A 25,481-nucleotide genomic window follows, 5' to 3' on the forward strand; every position below is an offset into this window, starting at 1 on the left:
CCAGCAGTTCGATAGTTCGAGTTGCACTGGCTCAAGATTGACTCAGCCTTCCATCCTTCAATGGTCAGTAAAATGAGGACCCAGGTTGTTGGGGGCAATATGCTAACTCTGTAAACTGCTTGGGGAGGGTGGTAAAGCATTGTGAAGTAGACATATATATAAGTCTAAATGCTATTTCTATTGATATTATTTATTTATGTGAAAATTTTAACCCTGCTAGATAGCATCAAAATCAGCAGAAATGTTTAAATAAAGACAGAAAGAATGGTGGCTTTAGAGTATGCACCTTTGATACAATTTTTTAAAAAATGGGCAGAAAAAGTGCATGCCTATTCTAAAGATATGAAGGAAGTTCTATTGATTCATTTTTAAGTGCTGTGGGGATGAGAAATGGATCAATAACAGAAGAAGAGTACCTCAAAAACAAATAAGATGATCCCTGCCTTTAGAGTTACAATCAGAATACTGTCACCAAAGCAGATATCAAAGAATGGAAAAAGAAAAACAACTCAAAACCAGTTTCTGGAAATTATAAGAATTATAAGCTACATGGGTGTACACAACATACAGAATCTCTATCAGAATTAAGTATCCACAATTTTTCCCTAGCCTAAATTGCATTTTCTCTGAATAATTTGTATGGGGTAGGGATGGGGTAGAAAAGAAAAGTGAATCAGTTCCCTGATTATTATAATTCCTACGATCTTTCTTTCTGACATTCTTCTGTTTCTCCCTGTCTTTCTTGCCTTTAGAGGTTGCCACTCATCGCCATATATTTATATTTCTAAAATTTTATTTGAAGTGTGACATGACATCCTAGCAGAATGTGGAAGAACTACAGTACATTTTATAAGGTACTCGCATATTCAATGCAGTGGTGTCACATAACTTTGCACTCTGTTTCAGATGAAGTTCTGTGTGATTATTCTTCCTTTTCTCTCTCTCCAATTTTTACACTGTAATTTGGGCCATCATATATTTTAAAATATTTGATGTAACTGTAACTAATGAAAGAAGGACAAAAATGCCATCAGGCCAATGGAAATCACACACGCTCTAGATTCAGTCTGGACCCAACAAGCTTCACAACAGTTACTTGAATCAAGTGTTTTTATAGCTCTGCCCTGGATCATCTGACACCTGATAACACCTTCATATTTTAGGCCAGGGATGGGTTGCTGCCAGTTCAGCTCGGTTTGGTCAAACCAGTAGTGGAATTCAGGCATGGGTAACAGAAACGGCAGCAATCCAGGCCTGCCACGCTCCTGAACTGGCTCCCACACTGCCATTTGGGCGCCACCATTTTGGATTTTAGTGACTGCACGTGCACAGTTCACTGTAAATTGTTCTGTGTATATGTGCAGAACAATTTACATTGAATAGCACGCATATGTTGTGCACGCATTGAGAACTGGCAGTAACGCCAGCAGCAACCCACCCCTATCTTAGGCCCAAACCAACCCTTGGTCTTACCTCAGCCTAAGTGTATTAAGGGGAAAAAAAAGTAGGCTACATAAAAAAATTTCTAGTGTGTTTTACTATTGGTGAGTTTTGGATGTATAGTAACCTGGCAGTTACAATACAGTGGGTTCTATTTGAATTCTAGAAAAAAAGACTTCTTAACAATAAGAGCATTTTGACAGTTCAACCAATTTTCAAAGAACTGGTGAACAAATCTTCCCTGATGTGAATAGAGGCCAGACATTCCTCTGTTCTGGATGCTTTAATTTTGTCAGAGCTGCAATTTGATTCAGTGAGCTACATGGCCCCTTCAAGCTCTATAATTCTATGTAACCAAACCATACTGTTTCATCTCTGCACAGATGCTATAAATAGCTGCTTCCCTGAGGAATGAAAGATGCAGTGCAGTGATGCTGTAAGAGAAGTATTTAAATCTACCCTTAAGATGTGTCATGCTTGCTAGCCACTGTAGAGATTGCTAATGTGTAGAAAGAAAATCAGTGAGGGTTTTTAGCTCATCATTTGGATGAAGGGCTAATTAAATAACCTTTTAGCTAAAAGGAATTGCTCAGTTTCCATGGTTCATAAATTACCAATGTGAAAGAAAAGGATTATTGGTCACAATAGATGTTGGCCTCCTCTTTCTACATTTAGTAAAGAAATATGCAAGCTGCATTTTCAATTTATGTGAAATCACTTCAGTTTCCAGAATATTTCTGATTGCAACTGTATTAGGATCGGATGTTTGGCTAAAGGTTTTTTCTCCTGGAAGCCTTGATAGTTATAAATTGAGTGTGAATCCTTAGGGATATTTTTAAGTCTTTAATTCTTAATTATCATATTTTAAAAATAATAAGAGCAAGCAGTTTAACAGAAAGGGTACATCAAGGGAAGACTTTGGAGCAGAAACTCAAATTCCATGTTAGTAGAATAAGCAGCTGGCTTTTAACATTTTGAATAATTAGAGCAATATTCATAGGCATTATATGTCCTTTAGAAGAACACATCAAAAATCTGCATTATATTTGCCAAATTAGAACTGTGTCTATCATATAAATATGTTTATATTATATTTATCCTTTATCTCATTTAGAGTTTCATGATTTCTGTAGGTTACTGACGTAGGCTATCTGCTACACGCTGCATAAATGAACAACCATTTTTTTGTCACAGGCTCAGAGCCACATTCCTTCAGAAGTGGAATAACTGGTGATAAATCAAGCAGGGAGTTTATTAAAAAAATTACCTTTTCCCCCTCCTGTTTGCTTTCTGACAACTTCTGCCTTTTTCAAGCATAAGACTTGGGATGGAACAAATTGTTCTTGCTATACTCTAAACTGATTACTTGTACACAAATTTTATGCAAAGCTTTTCAACTTAAACCAAATGATGCTTGAAAATAGACCAAAAGCCACATGTCTCTCTGGGTTGCAAGATATTAGCTGTGTTTTGCGTGTAAGTGGACACTTACATAAGAATTAGCCTCAAAGAGTCTTATATCCAGTGAAGTATGTAGATTTTTCATGTTACTCCTAGTTTTTAACGTTCTTTTCTATTTCTTTTAATATAAGTTGTTGTCAACTCCTAGTGACCACATGAATAGATTTTTTTAAAAAAAAATATAAATAATTAAAACAGTCATTCAGAAAAGTAAAGCCAGGCAACCTAATTTAGAGCCCAGTGCTGCTAGACAATGCTTTTCTGATTGTTCACTGCAACAGCAGGAGAGAGGTGGATGAAATTACCAATGGAAATTCTTGAATGTAAATTGATGCCTTGCTTTGAATCCACATGGACACTGTTAGCAGATTTTTCTTCAAGTACAGTTTCTATCAACTTTTCCTGTGGTACTTTGAGTAAATTTTCACTAACTGTCAATTTCATATCTTTTAATGGATGATCAAAGAAGTGACAGATCTATTAACCCAGAAGATGAATTAAGCGTAAGTAAGCAAACAGAGTGTGCATTGTAACATTAAGAATGGGTTATATTTTTTTGTCATGTTCTAACTTGCAGAAGACCTTTATTGGATGGAATAGCTATTGTAAATGCAGTGAATGTTTAACTGTAAACAATATTTCATGTCTTTATGTTCCCAGAATGATGGGACACAATATTATGAGATAACTGTTTAGAAAATCAGAAATGTATTGAGAAATTGAATATAATATAATTGAATATAATCATTATATATATATATATATATATATATATATATATATATATATATATATATATATCTATATATATATATATATATATATATATATATATATATACTTAAAGTCACAACCCCTGGTATGCCCAAGTATGGGAGGAAGGTCACACTTCCACTCTCTGTCATTAGGCTCGTCACAAGAGACCATCCAGACAGAAACCCAATATTTTTTACTGTTGCCTTTTTTGTTACATTTGTTATATTTATGCTGATAAATAAATAAAGGGAGACTAGTATAGATCTATAAATAGCTTGAAATAGATCTATACTAGTCTCCCTTTATTTATTTATCAGCATAAATATAACATACATACATACATACATACATACATACATATATATATATATATATATATATATATATATATATATATATATAATTCCATCCCTATGTGGTGAAAAAAAAGAATAAGATAAAGCAGTGTATCTAAATATAGTTAGCTTTCAACTAGTTGGCATAGTAACTGTTATACTGAAGAACTAGCATGTGGTAAAAAAGGAAAGAGCAATTTAAATAATTAATTGTGCAATGATACTTAAATTACTTCACTGATGGGGAATGAATTTTATAATGCTTAACTATCACTAGTGTAAGAAAAATAATACATTGTTCTCATGCAAATTAGAAAATTATTTGTTCCTTGAGATGGTGAGACAGAAAATGTATGGTTTTGCTCATCGTACAGATATGATCAAGCATTTTATACATTATGTTGAAGTCTAAAAGACTTAAGGAAAGAAAGGTTTGATCAGAAATAAGTGAAATTCCAGACTGTTATAAATAGCTATCTATATCATATAACATGGTACAATACAATAATTTAGTCATATTTTTCTAAAATGAATACTGGTCAGAAGAAGCTAATTAGAAAAATGGTATTAATAACTTTTGTTGTCACTAACTACTAAGAACTGACAATTGACAATTAGCAAAACCTACAGCAAAAAGCCATAGCAAATGTTATATCAATTGCATGAGAATCGTTAAAAAAATAAATAGCAGTTCAACCTCCATCCCAATATGCAGTGGTGAACTCATTTCTTTTTTTTTTAAACAGAACTTTTTATTTTTCTTTAAAAAAAAACACAAATATGTCATCATTTGTCAATCATTAAGACATTGAAGTACAATTTTTTTTTGTTTTGTGTACCCCTCCCTCCCTCCACCCCCCCACCCTCCCTCCTCCTTCCCCCCCCGACTTCCCAGAACCCGTATACGGTATGGATTTTTAACTAACACAGTCTAAAATCTATTGAGAAAAAAGAAATAAAGAAATTAATGACATTCTAGATTGACCTTAGCTTCTTCTTACTGAACTGACTTTTAACAGTTTAAATCATTTCTGATCTTAAGCATAGGCTAACTGGAATTTCTTAGTCCCGTATTTATTTTGTATATAGTCAATCCATTTTTTCCAGTCTCGTTTATATATCTCATTTGAATGATCTTTGAGATATGCCAATATTTTAGCCATTTCGGCTAAGTTTGTTACTTTCAATGTCCATTCTTGGATTGTAGGCAAGTCTTCCTTCTTCCAATATTGCGCCACCAACAGTCTTGCTGCAGTTATCAGGTGCAGAATCAAATTGGTCTCTACCACTGTAAAGTCAGTACATATACCTAGTAAAAATAACTGAGGAATAAACTTTATCCTTCTTTTAAATTTTGCATGACCCACCATATTTTTATCCAAAATGCCTTAACCTTTTGGCAGGTCCACCATATATGATAATATGTAGCATCGAGAGAACCACACCTCCAACATTTAGGCTGTACATTCGGATACATAGAAGCCAACTTTTTAGGATCTAAATGCCATCTATAGAACATCTTGTAAAAATTTTCTCTCAGATTTTGAGCTTGTGTAAATTTCACATTTCTTACCCAGATTCTTTCCCATGTATCCAACATTATTGGTTCCTCAATATTTTGAGCCCATTTTATCATACATCTTTAACTAATTCTGTTTCCGAATCCATCTGTATTAATACATTATATATCCTCTTTATATGCATTAAGCTTTGATCTCTTATTTGTTTAAACAGATTATCCTCAACTTGGATAAAACCAATTTTTTGGTCTATTTTCCACCTAGCCTGTAATTGCCCATACTGGAACCATGTTTGAACTACCTTCTCCTCTTTTAATACCTCTAAAGATTTTAATTGTAATACCCCCCTTTCCGAGGTAAGAAGCTGTCTGTAAGTAATTCTGTCCTGTTTTTGTGCTGTATTCATATTTTCAATTGCGTGTCTAGGAATTGCCCACATGGGTATCTTGTCATTTAATTTATATGGTATTTCTTCCAAACCCGCAATAAAGCATTTCTTAAATATGACTTTTAAATTCTTATCCAATTTTTTGTTGAATAACAGGTAAGCATGCCAACCAAATACCAGATCGTGTCCCTCAATATTCAATATTCTATCATTGGTTAAATGAGTCCAATCACTAATTACAGATAATGCCACTGCATCATAATATAGTTTTAAATTAGGTAGTTTCAATCCTCCTCTCTCACGTACATCTTGCATTATTTTCATCTTTACCCTCGGCTTCTTTCCTGCCCACACAAATTTGTTGATACCCTTCTGCCATTCTAAAAGGTTCGCATCTTTTTTAAGTATAGGTAACATTTGGAAAAGAAATAAAAATTTTGGTAAAATGTTCATTTTCACTGCCGCTATCCTACCCAGCAAAGATAAGTGCAATTTCTCCCATTTTTTCATCTCTGTCTGTATGCTATGCCAAAGTGGTTCATAATTATGCTTATATAATTTCCCATTTGAAGTTAAAATGTTAACTCCAAGATATTGACTTTTTTAACTACCTCACATCCTAGCATCACTCCTAATTCTTCCTTTTGTTTAATATCATATTTATAGCTAATATTTTGGTTTTTCCTAAGTTTATTTTAAAGCCCGACACTTGACCATATTGATTAATCGTATTCATTAAAACCATACTGGATTCCTGCGGTTGTTCCAATATTATGACCAAATCATCTGCAAAAGCGCGGACTCTATATTCTTGCTGCCTAATCTTGATCCCTTTTAAACCATCCAAGCCCCGTATTTTATTCAACAATACTTCCAAAGTTATAATAAACAATAATGGGGACAAAGGACAGCCCTGTCTTGTACCTTTTCCAATTTGAAAAGAGTCTGTTAAACTTCCATTGACTATGATTTGTGCTGTTTGCTGTTGGTATATTGCTTTAATTGACTGTAAAAAATTATCTCCTATCTGCATTTTTTGCAGTATCTTCAGCAGAAATTGCCAGTTAACTCGATCAAAGGCCTTCTCAGCATCCAAAATATAAACGCAGCAGGGATCTGGTTGTTCTTTCCCAAATATTCTAATGCATTAATAATTAATCTGACATTACTTTTCATCTGTCTCCCTTGTATAAAACCTGTTTGGTCCGTATGTATCAATTGTTGAATGACCAACATTAACCTATTTGCTAATATTTTAGTAAAAATTTTATAATCTACATTCAGTAATGAAATAGGTCTATAATTTTTGGGTTGAGTAGTATCTTGATCTTCTTTGGGTATCAAAGATATAAACGCTGTCTTCCAAGATGGAGGGACTTTACCTTCCGTTTGAATCATATTAAATAATTCTCTAAGAGGTTCTACCATTTCTAACTGTAAGTTTTTATAGTAAACCGCTGTCAAGCCATCTGTACCTGGTGCTTTCCCTGACTTTAATTGCTTAATTACCTGCAGGATTTCCCCCGAGGTTATTGGTTGATTCAATTTTTGCCTGTGTTCTTCTCTAACTGAAGGTATTTTCTCTTTGTCTAAATATTTGTCTATGTCTAAACCATTAATTTTATCCCCTTTATACAGTTCTGTAAAAAATTCCCAGAAAGCCTTTTGAATCTCTTCCTGTTGAAACACCTCCTTCCCTCTATAAATCAGTTTAGATATATTTCGAGTTTTCCTTTTTTTCCTAATCTGATAAGCTAACCATCTGCCAGGTTTGTTTGCATTATAAAAAGTATTGTGTTTTGCATATAATAAATTAGTAGCTACCTGGTCAGAGATCAACATGTCAAATTGAGATTTTAATATGTTAATAGCTTCCTTAACCTTTGTATCGTCTGGGTTCATTGTTAACTCCAGCTCTTTTCTCTTAATTTCCTCTTCCAGTTCTGTTCGTTTTAACCCTTGCTTATTTCTATGTGTTTTATTTATATTCATCAAAACTCCTCTCATATACGCTTTGCTTGCGTCCCATACAAATTCCATAGATGTACCCTTATTCATATTCAAAACAAAATATTCAGATAGTAATTTTTTACAATCATTAATATACTTTTCATATCTAAATAAGTTTTCATTCAATCTCCAAGACCTTCTTGCCTGCACTACCCTTCCCAACTCCATCCAAACTGGGTTATGGTCCGAAAGGACCCTAGCTGCAATCTTTGTTTTCTTGACCCTAGAAAGCAAATCATTAGTGGTTAGAATAAAATCAATCCTTGAGAGGGATTGATGCCTGTCCGAGAAGAAAGTGAAGTCATATTCCTCTGCATTTCTTTCTCGCCAAATATCTCTCAATTCAAAATCATCCATAATGTCAAAGAAAGATTTGGGTAACTTTGCTCGCATCTTGGTATTTAGGCGGGAAATCTTCTTATCTCTCTTAGTGTCTATCACTCCATTCCAGTCACCCAATAGTATACAGGAACTATAGTCCCACTGTACTAATTTAGCATGAAGATTTCTATAGAATCTATCTTGCTGTTGATTTGGAGCATAAATTCCCAAAAGTAATGTCTTTTTCCCTTCTAAGATTAAGTCTAAAGCAATATATCTTCCGAAGGGATCTGCTTCTATTAATTCAGCTTTCATATCTTTTCTTAAGTATACAACTATACCATTCTTCTTTTCCATAGCAGAAGCTGCAAAATGTTGACCAAGTTTTGAGTTGATCAAATATTTTTGATCAGTTGACTTGATATGAGTTTCTTGCAAACAATTACATGTTCTTAAACTGTTTGAGATAATGAAATATTTTCTTCCTCTTCTGTGGAGAGTTCAGTCCGTTGACATTCCATGTTAAAATCTTAGTTGTCACCTTGGTTGGTTGAAGCATTTTAGAGCTTCCTGCACGGCCTGTTTAACCTTAGGTCTAGCTCCTCCCACTGCTTCCAGATTTGTTATTGTAGTTCCTTGATCGATGGCCGATGATTGTTGATGCTGTTGCTTTTTAGCTTGTTTCTCCATACGTCTAGTAGTCATGCGGCTAGGTCTTGGTTCCATAGCACCTTGCACTTCTAGAGAAGAGAGATGCTCCATCTTGTCTGGTGGTTGTGTAGTTTGCTGTCTATCCTGTCCTTCTTGTGGTCTTTCTCTAGGTCCAGATGGTGCAGGGTGTCCGGCCCTTCAATATATTATAATAAAATCTCGGGCTTTCCATACAGAGTTGAGGCGGTACCTTTGCTTATCAAATGTAAATATGATGCCAAATGGTGCATCCCATCTATACTGTATCTGACGATTTCTGAGTTCTTCGACCAAAAAAGCGTAGTCTCTCCTGGCTCTTAACATTTGAGGTGGTATCTCTTTCAAACAGCCAGGTCTTGACCGCCAATTTGAAGCTTAGTGTTATAAGACGCTTGCAGTACCATATTTCTAAGCTCTCTTGTAGTAAAATATATAACGATGTCTCGAGGAAGCTGCTTCTGCTTTGCCAGCCAGGAGTTAACGCGGTAAGCTTTGTCAATTTGCCAGTCTTGGTTGGTCCCTGGTCTTCCCATCAGGTGGTCAAAAGCTTCCGATAGGATCTGTTTCAGGTTCTCCTGTTTCTCCTCACGCAGCCCCCTTACTCTTAATGCGAACTCCATTTGTCGGTACTGTATCATAATAATTTCTTTTTCAGCATTTTCCACTTTTTGTTCCACCACCTCTGTTTTCAATGTCAAGTTAGCATTGGCATCATTAAGAACCTCTAGAGTATCTTCCACTCCAGAAATATGTTCTGTTAATACAGTTACAAGACTCAGCATGTCGTCTCTAATTTTATCAACCTTAGCCTCAAATTTCTCATACAGCTCCTGTTTAAGTCCTTTATTTCACTTTTAATTTCTTCTTTCATTTCTTTATTTCCTCTTTTCTCTCCTCTCTATTATCTCTAAATTATCTTCCATTTTAATTGTCTGTGCATTAAGAGCCTCGCTTAGATTACTCAGGAAAAATTCTTTCGTTAACACATCCCCGCAGGGGGCGTAGGAAGCGGAGGCTGCAGCTTTGTGCCAGGCACTGAGGATGTGCCCCTGGAAGTAGAGGGTGACGACTTCAAGTTAATATTTGGTTTTGAGGCCATTTCAAAATTTATCTGCCTGCAGTTAATAAAACTCTATTGCCTGAATATGCAGCTTTAAGTAAAGAGGCTTTTATTTTGAAGTTTAAGGCTTGGCAAAACTTTCAGTGAGTAAACATTGTAACAAGACCGTTCAGCAGATTCATCACCATTTAACTTCCAGATAAGCAAGGTTAATGAAGGAGTAAAATTCTTCTATTGTGAAACCAAAACATATGATAAGCAATCTCTTTTGTTTTGAATTCTTGTGAGGATTAGCAAAAAGTGTTCGTTATTACCGGAGAAACCAGCCTGCTCGGCGCCATTTTAAAAGCCTCTAAGTAAATAATTTTTCGGAGAAGAAAAAGAAAAGAAGCTAAAATGTTGATAAACAATTATTGTCCACGCAGTAAACGGATTCAGCTCGTGATAAGATTAAATCAAACAAAACTTTGAGCAGAGTGGGGGAGACCTACTTTGTCCTGCACAAGGCAGTTTGAAGTTCCCAGCACGGACAGCCATTCTGCCTTGGGCTAGCCCCCCTTTCCTTGCAAGCACAAAGCTGCAAAAATCGAAGAGCATTTGCCAGCAAAACAGTTTCTTCTTTCCTTCTTGCCTGAAGGATAAGAAAACCTGATAAGACGTCAGATGGAAGATCCTCTAAACAGGTACGTAGCCAGGAATTCGGAGGCAGCTGATTTTTTGCTGCCATCACCAGCAGGCTCCTCCCAGGAAGTCGTGAAACTCAATTTTTTTAACTACCGATTTTGTGGGCATGGCTTGATGGGCGTGGCAGGGGAAGGATACCGCAAAATCTCCATTCCCACCTCATTCCAGGGGAAGGATACTGCAAAATCCCCAGTCCCTCCCCACTCCTGGGGGAAGGATATTGCAAATTTCCATTCCCATCCCACTTTGGGGCCAGCAAGAGGTGGTATTTGCTGGTTCTCCAAATTACTCAAAATTTCTGCTACTGGTTCTGTAGAACCTTTCAGAACCTGCTGAATTTCACCCCTGCCAATATGGAATGCTATCTATGGCAATGGTTCTTGGAATTTAGTGCCCAGATCAATGATTATTTGCTGGGTATTTTTTCCCCTGAGAGATGAATCATATGAAATTTGCACCTTCTTATCAGGCTTATTGTTAGTGTTATCTAAAATAAAAAAGAAATGTCTTCTTTCCCAGGAAAGTGAGTTCACTCTTTCCCCATCGTGCTGTCAAATTTTAATCAAAAAATACCAAATCCTTTCAATTTCAATGCCCAAAGCTATATATTTTCTAGTAAAACACCTCAATTCTACCTTCCTTCCTGTTAGTTGCATCTAAAAATACTTGTATGATGGGTTGTGTTTGTAAAACAATGGAAAATGTCTTCATTTAGTGTAATAGAACAAGGAAACCATACCCTTATTTAATAACCTTAAAACAGAAATGGGAGTTTGTCACCTGCTACATGTTCTTGAGTTCTTCAAGCCTTCAACTTGGTCATGATGTTTGGCAAATGGACATGAAATGCCACTGAATAAACCAAAGTTCTTATCTCTGTCTTTCTAATGAACGCCCTGAACAGTCTTATCTCAAGGAGAAATGGCAACTCTGTAATAAAACATATTTGCCTTCTTGAAACTCTTTTGTTTTCCATTTCAAGGTATCAAACATATCAGTTCAAAGATCAGATTCTGAAGAAAAGTGGGAAAGACTCACAAAAAAACTCAACAAGACATCAAAATCCAAAAGGAAAGCTAAAAGGGACAAGTCTGCCTGGAATTTTCAAAATAAAATAATCTTGTTTACAGTAGTCCTCTTCATTATCAGTGTAATAAGTTGGACATTATTGTGGCTTTTTATAGGTGAGTTCTTCCCTACATCACTCATCTAAACTCTGTATTCTAAAGGCTTCTTATCACACTATCAAATCCTTGATGTGTACTAAACTGCTTGAGGAAAGCTTTTATAGGTAACGGGGTCTCCTTCATGGTCTCCTTAAGGGCAGATCAGGTCTGTAGGCTGTTTTGGAGTATAGATAAATTATCATGGGAAACCAGTTCTGAACTGTTTCTATGAAAATTATAGTGATGTTTCCATGGAGAAGAGCACAAACAGAATTCAAAGGAGACTTTACTTTCTTACAATGGTAAACTAAACAGCTAACACAGTGGTACACAAGGTAGGGAACTCCCTTACAAGGGGAATGAAATAAACTTGTCCTTGTTCTGCTTCAGACAAGCAGCAAGTCACAAGTATAGTTTACAAGAGAGATGCTTTTCAGAGAAGTTAGGAAGCTGGGTTGTCTTTGCAGCTGGGATGATTTTGTTGTGAATGTTATTAAGAAAATCATGATGGACTTAGAGCTTTTCCGGTTCATGGAGATCTTTTGCTGTCAACTTTTTATTTACATATGGAAAGCAAAAGAAAAAAAGCATAATATTCATGTTGCCCATTTTGTTTTACAGTTGAGGCAGAAAACAAAGATGCTTTGTATTTTGTTGGACTATTTCGTGTTGCCAACATTGAATTTCTTCCAGAATATCGGCAGAAAGAATCTAGGGAGTTCCTTTCAGTAGCACAGAATGTGCAGCAAGTGGTAAGGAAACCCATACACAATGGCATACATTTTTATCAGTAAATTTGACAAAATAGTTAGCTGGATGCATGCATTAATCAATTTGTGTGTTCCAATGAGACAATGAGCAAAGGCCCTGGCTACAATATGCCTTTCTCAAGTTGCTTTGCTGGAGGTTATAATATAAACGAGTTCCCCCCCCAAAGATGGGGCAAGCCTGTTTCAAATGAATACTTTGTTGACAGGACAATACCTGTTGCCATTTATCAGTTTTTCTCCAGTCAAGAGAATTTGGAATAGCACAAAGGAAAATGAGAAATGACTCCCGATCTTCAATAGTGAAAGCCGTATATATATGACAAATACATTCATGAGTAGAACCCATGGCACAATCTGTTCTGTTCCTAAAAAAAAATATCACTTTTTTGTTTTCAATGTAGCCTCCTTTTCTCTTTTTTAACCTGCCCCTGTTTCTCCTATATTAAATAAACACCTGAAAGCCATGGCTAACATCCATTACTCCAGATGTTCTCATATCTGAGAATGGTGGGTACATAGGTCAACTTTACAAAACAACAACAACATTGTATGGCAGTATTTCTCAACAGAAAACCTACATTTGGACCTGTATTCATTGCCTGGTATTATTTTCTCATTGGCAATCCCTGGATTTTTTTACAATGTACTTAGTATCATCTACTTAATTGCCTTGTTTTGAGTATTTCCCAATGTAGTTTGGGATTCCATGTCCATCATGGCAGTCATGGATCTCATCCAGATTATTAAAGGCCTAATTTACAATGGAGGTCACAGTCCAGATCTGCTTTTTGTTTTGGGGAGAGAGATAACATGATGTGGAGTTGTTCCTGTGGCTACCCTCTACATTCAAAAGAAGGATCTATTTGATCATTCTGTCTCAGGCACTTGATTGCCCTTGTTGGGTTTCAGAAACAACTCGGAGTTGTCCCTGAAGCTCTATAGTACAGTTTAACTGAGGCCTTAGTTGCTGCTTGGAATGAAAAGGCAACAGCAGTCTTGGATTGGATTGTGCCTGTGCAGAGTGTGCAGCCTTTGTGCACTGATCCTGGAGGGGGCCTGGTTTTCAAAGGAAGTTTGGGTGCTGAAATGGTGTTAGAGCACTACTGGATGAAAACAGAGAAAATCCAACTAAATACAGGTAAGAACACTTTACTATTAAGGAATACCCTGTGTCAATAAGAGTGACAAAATCTAAGTATTTTTTCCACTCTGATTACCTTCACAGATAAATTTCTTAAGGCTCTAGTTAAGGTGACTTGTCTCCTGTGAAAGGAAGAGCCAAGCAAATTGTTATAGGAGCCTCTTTGAGGACTGTGTAAGTCCCATGGAATTGACTGAGAAATAGCTGTGTTTTGTTATCTGTGAAGAATCTGAGGTTACTAGAATGCAGTTCTTGGGCTTTGAGTTCTGACATTTATATTTTACATCCCTGTCCCTTCTGGTTAATCAAGGCTCATTGGAGATAACATATGGTTGGATACATGTGGTAGTAAGTGCTTGCTTGAAGGAGGATATTATTTTATCACTTTTGAAAAAGTGGTGATCTACGTTTTCTCAAGAAGCTACTGCTGGATCCAACAGAGCTGGATTATTGCCACCCAGTCTCCAAATTTCTCCTTTGTGGGAAAATTACTGCAAAACTGGTAAAGTTACAGCTCTAGAAGACCCCTGGAGGAAGCAAATTATTTGGATTCCTTTTCATTGTGTACTAGGCGAGGCTGATAAAATATTAGTTGCACTTGTCAATAATCTTTTATGGTGTCAGGATATTTTTGATATATCCAACCTGGCCCATCTGGATTTCTTTTGATACGATTAATCATTGTATCATTCTGAACCCGGATAGGGGGTTGGGCATGGAAGGGGGGCATGGTTGCAAGATATTCTCCTACTTCCTTTGAAAACAGTTACAGTTGGTATCAGGAAGGTGGAGTTATAGACTCCATGGTATTTCAGAGAGTACTCTACTTTCCCTTCGCTTATTTAACATCTACAAGAAATTAGTGGGAAAGTGTATGGAGTATGGCTTTGAAGGACAATTGGAAGATTCACTAACACAGCAATAATTGTAATTATTATTACTTATTAAAATATGTAATTTCCGGATACTACTTTAGAATTAAACAGTTTGCTGAACTCCTGTGAACTAGACCAAGGACCTTCGTGGTTTTTATAAAGAAAAAAAAGGGCATTAAAGAAGAAATACATAGTTGTAAAATATGTACATCTCTCTCTGAATAACTCTTGATAAGCTTCCATTTTTAACTAGTGAAAAATAATGGAAGACATCTTTCTTGTACCTTTATTCTTGGGTTAACCTATTGTCATGCTTTTTTTCTGAAGTAGATTTTTATTGTAGAGTATCCAGAGTATTTCTGGAAACTCTACGTTGTACAGAATTGCAACTGGCTGAAAATGCTATCTGTCTGAGGAAACTATCCTTGGACTACAATTTAATTAATAATGGATTCCCACTTCATTTCCATTAAATCATGAACTTTTATTTTCTTTTAGGCTGGTACAACTTCATCTTGCTTTCCAAATATAGATTTAAGTCACATCTAATTGAAAGTTGACAGAGGAGGGTGGGAAGTTTTACAACCAGGCAAAACAAAAGCTGTGATAAGGGTTGCTCTTTACTGTCATAAATGAATACGTTGTTATAAAAATATTTAATCATTCTCAGAAATAATCACTAATTTTTAAGAACCCACAATGTATGCTGTTCTCAGTAAAATTGAATTGACTTCAGGCAGGACATTGAAACAAGTCTGTAAATGTTCTCTTTCAGATGAATCTGGTGTATACCAAATCTGCTTTCTCAAAATTTTACAAGCAATCCATTGTCTCCGATGTCAGGTGGGACACCATTTTTAGTTTGTTTTTATGATTTAATGATAAATATCTTATCTTGTGGCAAGTCAGTTATCTTGTAAGTCCAGCACAACTTTATAAAATGATTGAACGTGGAGTAAATGTTTTCATACAGTTAATACGTGGTATATTTCAAAAGCTGTTAGCATTTTTCTTGAATAATGACAGAAGTTTAAATTTTTAAGCTTATCAGTTTTTTATGTAAGCCAATAAGATTTTGGGTAGATATCACATATAAAGTCCTAAGTAGCTTGGTACTCAGCTAGATACACAGTGGGACATTTATCCTGTCCAGATATATAGCCTGGTATATACATGCATCCTGAAAATATCTAGGCAATTCCCAATTTCTGTGAAATGATAAGAGAGCAGACTCAAAGTTATGCATATCAATAGCAGCTCAAACAGCATGGAATACCTTGCTCTTGAGGCCTTATTTTGCTCCACATTTACAAGGTTTTTAAAACTGTATTGTCCTGAGAATCATTCAGTCCAGAAGGTGGACCTGGGTTGCCTTGGTGGATAACCTTTGTTAGCTTAGTTAGTTAGTTTTATTCCTTTTTTTCTTTGTTTGGAAATTACCCCAAACAGGGGTGGGATTCTACTGGTTCGGACCAGTTTAGGTGAATCGGTTGCTCCGATTATCAGCTGGGAGTGAACTGGTTTGCTCCAACTTTCAGCTGGGCCTGCCTACCCACCACTGCACTATACTCACCTATATTCTCTTTTCTGAAGCCCAGTTGATAGGTGCGGCAGAGTGGATTGCTACACCTCAGCTGTTTTCCTCCCCAGTAATAATCCGGAAGATGATTTCTCTGTAAACTGCACATGTGCACCCAGCAAACCAGTTGTTAAACAAGTAGGATCCCACCCTTGGCCCCAAGCCCTTAAAAATAGAACTATACAAGTCACCATATAACTCAATTAAATAAATACAATTTGTTTTGTACTGATTTCAGCAATAACAACAATGGGGGACTTCTTGTCCATTTCTGGATTGTGTTTGTGGTACCACAAGCGAAAGGCCAAATATTTTGTGAAGACTGTGTTGCAGCTATTTTAAGAAATTCAATTCACACAAGCATCACCAATCGAACCTCAGTAGGGAGTCTTCAAGGCCTTGCAGTGGATATGGATTCCATTGTGCTCAGTGGTTGGTATTTCTAAATCAAGAATTCATATGTATTATTCATTGTATCTAAAGGTTTCCTTTTTCTGAGTACACAACATTTTTATTCAAGGTTTGATGGGATCACAAATATGCATGAAAATCATAAATTCAGGGGAATAAAAATGTCAGCCTGCTTCTTTGGTCGCCATGGTGTAAGAGTTCAGAGAAGACCACAAGGATGATTAGGGGACTAGAGGCTAAAACATATGAAGAACGGTTGCAGGAACTGGGTATGTCTAGTTTAATGAAAAGAAGAACTAGAAAAGACATGATAGCAATGTTCCAATATCTCAGGAGCTGCAACAAAGAAGAGGGAGTCAAGCTATTCTGCAAAGCAGGACAAGAAGCAATGGGTGGAAACTAATCAAGGAGAGAAGCAACCTAGAACTAAGGAGAAATTTCCTGATAGTTAGAACAATTAATCAGTGGAAAAACTTTCCTCCAGAAATTGTGAATGCTCCATCACTGGAAGTTTTTAAGATATTGGATAAACATTTGTCTGAAGTGGTGTAAGGTTTCCTGCCTAAGCAGGGGGTTGGACTTTCAAAGTCCCTGTTTTTTTCTGTTTTTAACTTAAAATGATTATAAATGTTTATGTCTGTTACTCAAAACAGATCTCATAAGTCTCCTAGATACTTCAGCATGCATAACTAAAGGCTCACTTTTGTTTCAAAAATATAGTAACACTGAAAAAATTGCTGCCAAATATTAGCTGCCAAATCTTGAGAGCTTTTGCAGGTTGCGGACATGGTACTGGTTTTGTATGCATTGCCCGCTTCTGTTCTGATGGAAAGAACTGCCCTTTTTCCAGAGATGATAAATGAACAATTGTCTTATGCAAGAACAACTACTCTCCACAGTTGCACATGAATGCCCTTATTGCAATATATATTCTTTATATCCAGCAAGTTTTAAAAAACAGTTTGTGTATTTTTCCTGTATCTTGGGAATTTTAAAAATTACTGATAGATATTTTCCAACTGTTATCTTAACACATAAATGAGAAAAGAAAGACAAATGTATTTTGGAACTGAAAGACATAAAATTAATTATAGGTTTTTTGATACCAGTACTTGGAAAGATTTTAAAATAAATGTTAAAGTTTCTAAGCAAATTGAAAACAATGTAGCAATTATCATAAATGAGCATTCTTTGTCAACAATACATCAGCTTTTGAGTAGATAACTTCCTTAGTTGCTTCTGGGAATGGTGTGTATGTACTATATCTTGATTTCAAGAAAGCATTTTAAAATGTACTGTAACATTCTGATTATCAAACTAGTTAACTGGAAATCCTATCTCAATGGGCCAGTAGAGAAATATCACAATATTGGTTCTGGGCCCTGTGATCTTTAATAATTAGCAAAACCAGGTTGCTTAATAAAATTAGGTACAGATAGAGCTATAAACATGGAAATAATCATGATTGCCTATAGCAGTGATGGCGAAGCTTTTTTCCTTGGGTGCCAAAAGTGTATGCATTTGCTCCGACACCCATAATCTAAAAAGTGCTTCGCTTTTTAAAATTTTTTTTATTGTTTTTATTAAAAAAAACACACACACACACACACACACAAAAGAATCATCTTTCGTTACATCTTGTAGAAAACGTGTCAATTGGTTACAGATACATTTTGTGCATTTCTTCCACAATCATTACATATACTTCATTCAAATTGAGTTGTACATTTTAGAATTTATGTATTTTACTATCACTGTACCACAATTTTCATTTGATTACAGTTACTTAAATGTGTTTTTATCTAAAATCATTTATATTTGAAGACACAACCACCTACTGGCATACTTTCGCAGTCTCAATGAGTCTGCCATAACTTTACATCTTTATAACATATTCTAAAACAAAGTCAGTTAGTAGGTTATCTAACATTCCCCCCCTTCCCCCCGCCAACTCACAAATTAAGGCTTATATCCAATTTGCTTTTACTGGTACAACACACCTGTATATATCATTAAATATTATCCATTAACATTTCCTTGTTATTATTGTAGTTAACTAAAAATTATTTACTATTTATCTCACCACTCCTCTCCTCAGGCCCAAAAGAGATTATACCTTTATAACCAGCTCTAAAGAAGAATTTATTATTAAGATTTATAGGTCTTTTCCCTAAGTCCCAGGTTACAATTTATATCCAGTTTATATTACTAATTAAGGTTGTCATTTCATTATTATTATCATAGTTAATTACATGTTAACAAAATAAACATTTAAAATCTAAGACAATCTAAGAGATGTTAACATTCCTACTTAATAATCACCAAAAGTATCCATTAACATTTCCTTATTGTTATTATAGTTTAAAAAAATGAATTGTTTACTATTTGTATCACATCTCCTCTCTTCTGACCCAAATTAATTATACCTCCATAACAAGATCTAAACAAAAATTTGTTAATAAGATTTATGAATCTTTTCGCGAAATCCCAATTTACAATTTATGGCCCGATTATTTATCCTAATTAAGGTTATCATTCTATTATTAATATCATAGTAAATTATATGTTAACCAATAAACATTCAATGATAATCTAAAACAGTCTACAAAATACTAAAATCCCTACTTATTAATCATCAAAAATTAGCTAACTTTTATCATCAACTAGCATTATCAACCTGTATCTTTCCAGTAGCAAAACCGTCTTATCTCTCTTGCCAGCTGTTGTGTCAATTCTCTTTTCAGCTCCTTTCCAGAGTTATGAACTTCTCTCCGCACTTTGTAGCTTAGAAGATCTCTGAAGTAGTTTCGTTGCCCTTGAATTGTTATTAACATTAACTTAGCTTTGGTTATCAGACTTATTTCTGGATAGATTTGTCTTCTTAACTCCATTCTTTTCGCTCTTTCTTTTCTCTCCTGTATCTTGGGATTTGGGATAAAGCTCCAGATTGTCAAAGTCACTTTTCCAACTTCCCTTCTTTCCATTTTCACTCACATTTACTTCATTAATGAGTTCATCTGTTATCTTGTCTTTGTTTTCTGTATTTTCATTCTCTTCTTCTAAGGCAGTCCAATAGGGATAAAATTCGCCACTTTATTCTTTACTTAGAGGACTAATTTATCTTTTAAAAAAGGTTTCTTAGGGCAATCTTCTAAAAGAAAAAAAAACCTCACCAGATGGACCCACTTTCACTTCTTCTTTTCCTTCCGGAGCCGTCTCTGACTTTGTCAGCCTAGGGGTTGCCTGTTTGCTGCTGGTTGGAAGCACTTCCCTTGAGTCGATCAGGGACTTTGCGGTGTCCCTGTGACCAGCAAGGTTTTGTCTTCCTGATCACCATCTCTTCGGGACGGTTTAGGTCCTACCGGACCTAAACTGTCATCAGCGAACTCGGATTGTCGAGTCCACATGATGTATCATCGCGACATTGGCTCCTCCTCAAAAGTGCTTCACTTTTTAAGAAGAAAGAAACCAAAGACATTTTTAGAATGCACCAATACCATGGAGTATCAAGGGAGATGGTGGAATGTGTTAGCCATAGGGGAAGGGAATGAGGATGCCAAAAATGACAAAGAAGCTATTGGCAGTTGAGTTGCTGCTCTCCTAGAACCAATTAGTTCTTTGACAGTTCATGACATAGTATGGCAACACAGAACGAGAAGAGTTGGAATGGATCTTGCAGGTCTTCTAGTCCAACCTTGTGCTCAGGCAGAAAACATCTATACCATTTCAGATAAATTGTTGTCTAATCTCTTCTTAAAAACCTCCAGCATTGGAGCATCCACAACTTCTGGAGGCAAGTCATTCCCCTGGTTAATTGTTCTAACTATCAGGAAATTTTCTCCTAGTTTTAGGTTAGTTCTCTCCTCGATTATTTTCCATCCATTGCTTCTTGTCCTGACTTCAGGTGCTTTGGAGAATAGCTTGACTCCAGGGGTGAAATTCAGCAGGTTCTGACAGGTTCTGGAGAACCAGTAGCAGAAATTTTGAGTAGTTTGGAGAACCAGCAAATACCACCTCTGGCTGGCCCCAGAGTGGGGTGGGAATGAATGGAGATTTTGCAATATCCTTCCCCCAGGAGTGGGGAGGGAATGGGGATTTTGCAGTATCCTTCCCCTGCCAAGCCTGCCAAGCCACGCCCACAGAACCAGTAATAAAAAAAATTGAATTTCACCACTGCTTGATTCCCTCTTCTTTGTGGCAGCCCCTGAGATATTGGAACACTGCTATCATGTCACCCTAGTTCTTATTTTCATTAAATTAGATATACCCAGTTCCTGCAACTCTTCTTAATATGTTTTAGCCTCCAGACCCAGACTATTAAAGAATAATTTGCTTTTGGTTTTAAATATGTTAGTAACGCTTTAGAAATTAAGTCCTACCAACTGAAATAAAAGGAATTGGGAATGAAACACTGCTATGAAACTGTCACGGAAAATAAGGCCAGGACCTGATCTCCTTTGGTAGGATATTGTTTTAGATAGTATAAAAAAATGGAAATCAAATTTCAAATTAATCTAGAAAAAAATAATCCTAATCCTAATATAAATTTGACAGTGAAACCAAATACATAATTTATGGGCTTCTCTTTACTAAGTGAGTTCAAATGGCATCATAAATTCTTACGTAATACAAGTAATACAAAATACATTTTCTTGGCTTCTCAGCTTCCAGATCTATAACACTATATACATATAGTATGTATTGTCTGCTGACCTTTTATTGCAAACTTTGCTTAAATGTAAGCATATTTATTAGGTTTTTTTCCCCAATGTAGTTGGGCTTCGATCGGATTACTCTTCAACAACAGGAACAGGTACATTACTGAGTTTTCCTGTCATAACTGTTGTTCTTAACCTCTGATATGAGAGCGTATATTACAATTACAATTGAAGTTATTTACTTACCAAAACACTATTTTTCTTTATGGCTTTTTTATTAACCTTTATATTTCTGTAATGCTTTTGATGGTTCGAAGTACTTTACAAAGTATAATCCTTATAAAGATGCTAGAGATAAATGAGAATTAGGAATTGGTTTCATTTCCAAGAATAAGATTTTTTTAAAAAAATAATGTTTCTGTTCTAGGTTTGATTTTTTTTTAAAAAATATATAGTTTATTTTGTGTGTTAAACCAGGCTATAGTATAAGGAGACAGAAACAGCGGCATATGCAGTCTGAAAAGATATAAGTTCCCCACAGTATATCATTGGAGGCATTCAATAATTCAGAATGTCTCTAATTCCATCATTCCTGCTCCCCCAGATGCTTTTTCAACAGGCAACTGGTCTTTCTTGTTTTTCTTTGAAGGCATTTCATTTCTCAACCAAGAAGTTTCTTTAGTTCTGATTGGATGGTGAGGAATGGAAGAGTTTATATTTCTTGCAGATGGTTGGTCATTGGCATTCTTTTAGAGCAGAGGAATAAACTGGCATGGACCAGATCCGTCATGCACAGGCCATGCCCAGCCTAGCTTCGCAAAGGGAATTTTTTTTTGCAATACATCACATGATGGCAATGTGGTGCTGCAAGTTGGACACCTCACCCATGTTTTAGAGCAGTGGTAGTCAACCTGGTCCCTACCGCCCACTAGTGGGCATTCCAGTAAGTCTGCTTTATAAATTTTATAAAGTAAAGTTACTTCCCTATTTTAGAAATCACCATTACTGTGGAACCGGTGGGCGGTTAGAAAATTTTTACTACTAACAGAGATAGTGGGCAGTAGGTATAAAAAGATTGATTACCCCTGTTTTAAAGAATCGTTGAGGCTCTCTTTGCCCTACTCAGGTGACCCTGAGGACACAGATAAACCTCCAAGAGGCCTCAATGGAACTCTAAAAGAATGCAAATGATCAGCTGTCTGCAAGGAATATAAATCCTTCCATTCCTCACTATCCAGTCAGACCTGAAGAAACTTCTTGGATGAGAAGCAAAATGTCTTCAAAGAAAAATAAGAAGCTCCAGTTGCCACTTGAAAAAGCACTTTTGGGACAACCATGACCTGGATGGCTGACAATCTCCATAGATACCATTCCTGCTATTTAATCCACATGAAAATCACTGCTACAAGACTGCAGGAGGACCAGAATACAGTTTATTTATTTAATTTATAAGGCTTCCCAAATCAAGACAACTTTGAGTGGCTTACAATTTTTTTTTCACAAGATAAAAAAAAAATTCTTAAAAGAAGTAGTAACTGAAGATCAACATTAATCGTCATAAATCATTCACGCCTTTGGAACACAATTGCGAAAGCCAGTGTCTTGATTTCCTTTTATACTGGGGCAGGATATGCATGACATCTAGATTAAAATACAGGTACTCCTTGATTTATGACCATCACTGGGAACAGAATTTCATTGCTCAGCAAGGCAGTTATTAAGTCAGTCACATTTGATTTTATGACCTTTTTTTGCTATAGTTATTAAGCAAATTGCTGCAGTTGTTAAATTAATCATGCTTTTATTAAGTGAATCCTGCTTCCTTCATTGACTTTGCTTGTGGAAAGCTGAATGGAAAGGTTGCAAATAGCAAACATGTGACCTCAGAACACTTGTAATGCAGTATTTCTTCTGCCATTTTGATAATTTTGGCTGGGTCTCACATTCGTATCCATATGAGTAAATGTCCTTTCCTTTCCTTTCTCCCCTCCTCTCCCTCCACATCTCCTTCCCCTCTTCTCAAAATCAAAATTGTAAAGAATGCCTCAATTATTTTTGCAATCAACCTGAACTTGTGTTCAGCCAAACTTTTACAAATAAATGAAATTGTTAATGCAAGTAATGACATTGAAATTTTTATCAGTGACATAAGAAATTCTATATAAAATGTGGGTCGTACATAGTATTTGTAGTGGAGCAATTGGTAAATGAAATGAGCTTGCACTATTTCTGCAGGTGCAAACTGTATCTATGATCTGCATGCAGATCACTTGCATCAGCATTTTCCACTGGACGTTTTGGAAACATCAGGAAGGATGATCTGTTATTTTAAACTGATTGCGTTGGTTGGCTACTTAATTCGCCTTTCTATAGCATCCATTCGGATTGAAGCAGACAACTGTATTAGTGATTCATTGACCATTTACGACTCCCTAATGCCAATAAAGAGTAAGATATTATATCGGTAAGTAGGCTTTTCTAATAAGGATTTTAAAAAAATATTGCTAAGATTTTCTTAAAATCTAAAGATTTTAAACAATTTCTTCACTGTTATATACTGTATTAATAAATAACTGTCTCCATTGCAATTAGGCTAAATGTTTTAAAATTGACAATGTATTGAAACAATAATTAGCTTCATGCACTATACCCATATAACACACACACATGCACACATAAAATATAGTGTGTGTGTGTGTGTGTGTGTACCATTTGCCATATACCATTTAAACGAACTGCAAGTTATCTAGGTTCATACATCACATCAAATGTAAGCCATGGTAAAATAGCTAGGTTTATATAACACATTAAACCCATCAAACAAATTACATTATGGATTAGTGACAAATAGAAACCATATATTTATATACTATTTTGAAGCATTAATTTTATAAAGTTGGCAATCAGAAAGATGCCCATATGAATTCTATAAAAGATTATTATGTATTATGTTCTTGTTATATGTGTGAAATTATTTATTTAATATATTTATTAGATTTTTTTACCCTGCCTTTATTACTTTGTAAGTAATCCAAGGCAGAGGACATACTTCCTTTCCCTACTTGCCTGCAACCTGTGGGGTGCATTGGGCTGAGAGAATGATTTAGTAGCTCTTAAGCACCTGTAAAGTCAAGCATAGCTATTATATAACTTGTAATTTTTTTTCAACATACAGTATGTTGTTTATAACTATAAGAATTTTATTTTTATTTTTATCAACTAGCACAAATAATTAACCAACTGATTAACCAACAAAGCAGGATGGAGAATTCTAGAATAGGCGTGAAAGATATCTAGTAATTTCTATAATATCCATACATTTATAACAAATTGTTTTATTTCAGAATATGTGAACCTTCCAATTCATTGATATCTTTTGTTTCTACAAATAATATGATGTTAGTTATGCTGAAGTCCGCACAAGTTAGGCAAATGAAGGAATTTCATGGCTATTTTGAGATGATTCCACAAGAAAGTACGTATTTTGTCTTTTTTTGTGGTCATATTGCTTAAATTATGTTCTATCTTTGAAAGTAGCGCTTTATTCATGACAATTTATTTTATAATCTCTGGCATGCATTTAGTTCCTCTCTCAACTCCTTCCCAACCCTTGTTTCACTTTAAGCAGTTTTTCTGCTTGAAACTTTAAGGTTTAACCCAGCTGTACTTACACCCATAACTCATTGATGTTATGCTACATTATACCACTAGATGGAGGAGTTGTCATATATACCCAGCTCCAGAGTAATTTGTCTACTGACATCACTGAAAGCTGATCCATATCAGATCAGATCTGGTTAGCATTTTAAAACATTACTAGGAAAAGCATGGCTCGATAGAGAATACTAGGAACTGAACATAGAAATACTGAAGCAGATCAAGAAATCTAACCACATCATAAAGGGAAAGAGCTTGAATTAAGAGAGTCTTGATCTTTAAACAGTTGCTTTATTCAATTGCTTATTGGTAGTTTAATACCAATAAACTAATCCTACCATACTGTCTTTAGCAATGGCGATTTTCCAACTTAGTACAGGAAGTCAGATAGCTTTTGAGTACAAAAAATTGTTGTATTATATTAGCCAATGACTTCTCCATAAGTCTTGCAATTTCTTTATTTTCCTTACTAACTATCACTTCCTTTAAAAAAAAAATGTAATAGATATTTAGTAGCTTAAGAGATCTTTTACTGTGATTACAAAACTATGTCTTTTAT

At 35.5% G+C, this 25,481-nt stretch overlaps 1 protein-coding gene across 1 annotated transcript in view; it reads left to right on the plus strand.

Annotated features, from left to right (window-relative positions):
• Positions 1–3,353: 3,353 nt before the first annotated feature.
• TMPRSS7 (transmembrane serine protease 7) overlaps positions 3,354–25,481 on the plus strand; it is a 38,610-nt gene continuing 16,482 nt past the window's right edge. The window contains 8 exon segments of the mRNA XM_032219785.1: positions 3,354–3,404; positions 11,648–11,849; positions 12,453–12,583; positions 15,393–15,460; positions 16,435–16,628; positions 21,382–21,420; positions 23,501–23,729; positions 24,610–24,740. Of these exon segments, the coding sequence (XP_032075676.1) occupies positions 3,354–3,404; positions 11,648–11,849; positions 12,453–12,583; positions 15,393–15,460; positions 16,435–16,628; positions 21,382–21,420; positions 23,501–23,729; positions 24,610–24,740 (1,045 nt within the window).

The sequence above is a fragment of the Thamnophis elegans genome, chromosome 6, assembly GCF_009769535.1.
Source record: "Thamnophis elegans isolate rThaEle1 chromosome 6, rThaEle1.pri, whole genome shotgun sequence".
NCBI lineage: Eukaryota > Metazoa > Chordata > Lepidosauria > Squamata > Colubridae > Thamnophis > Thamnophis elegans.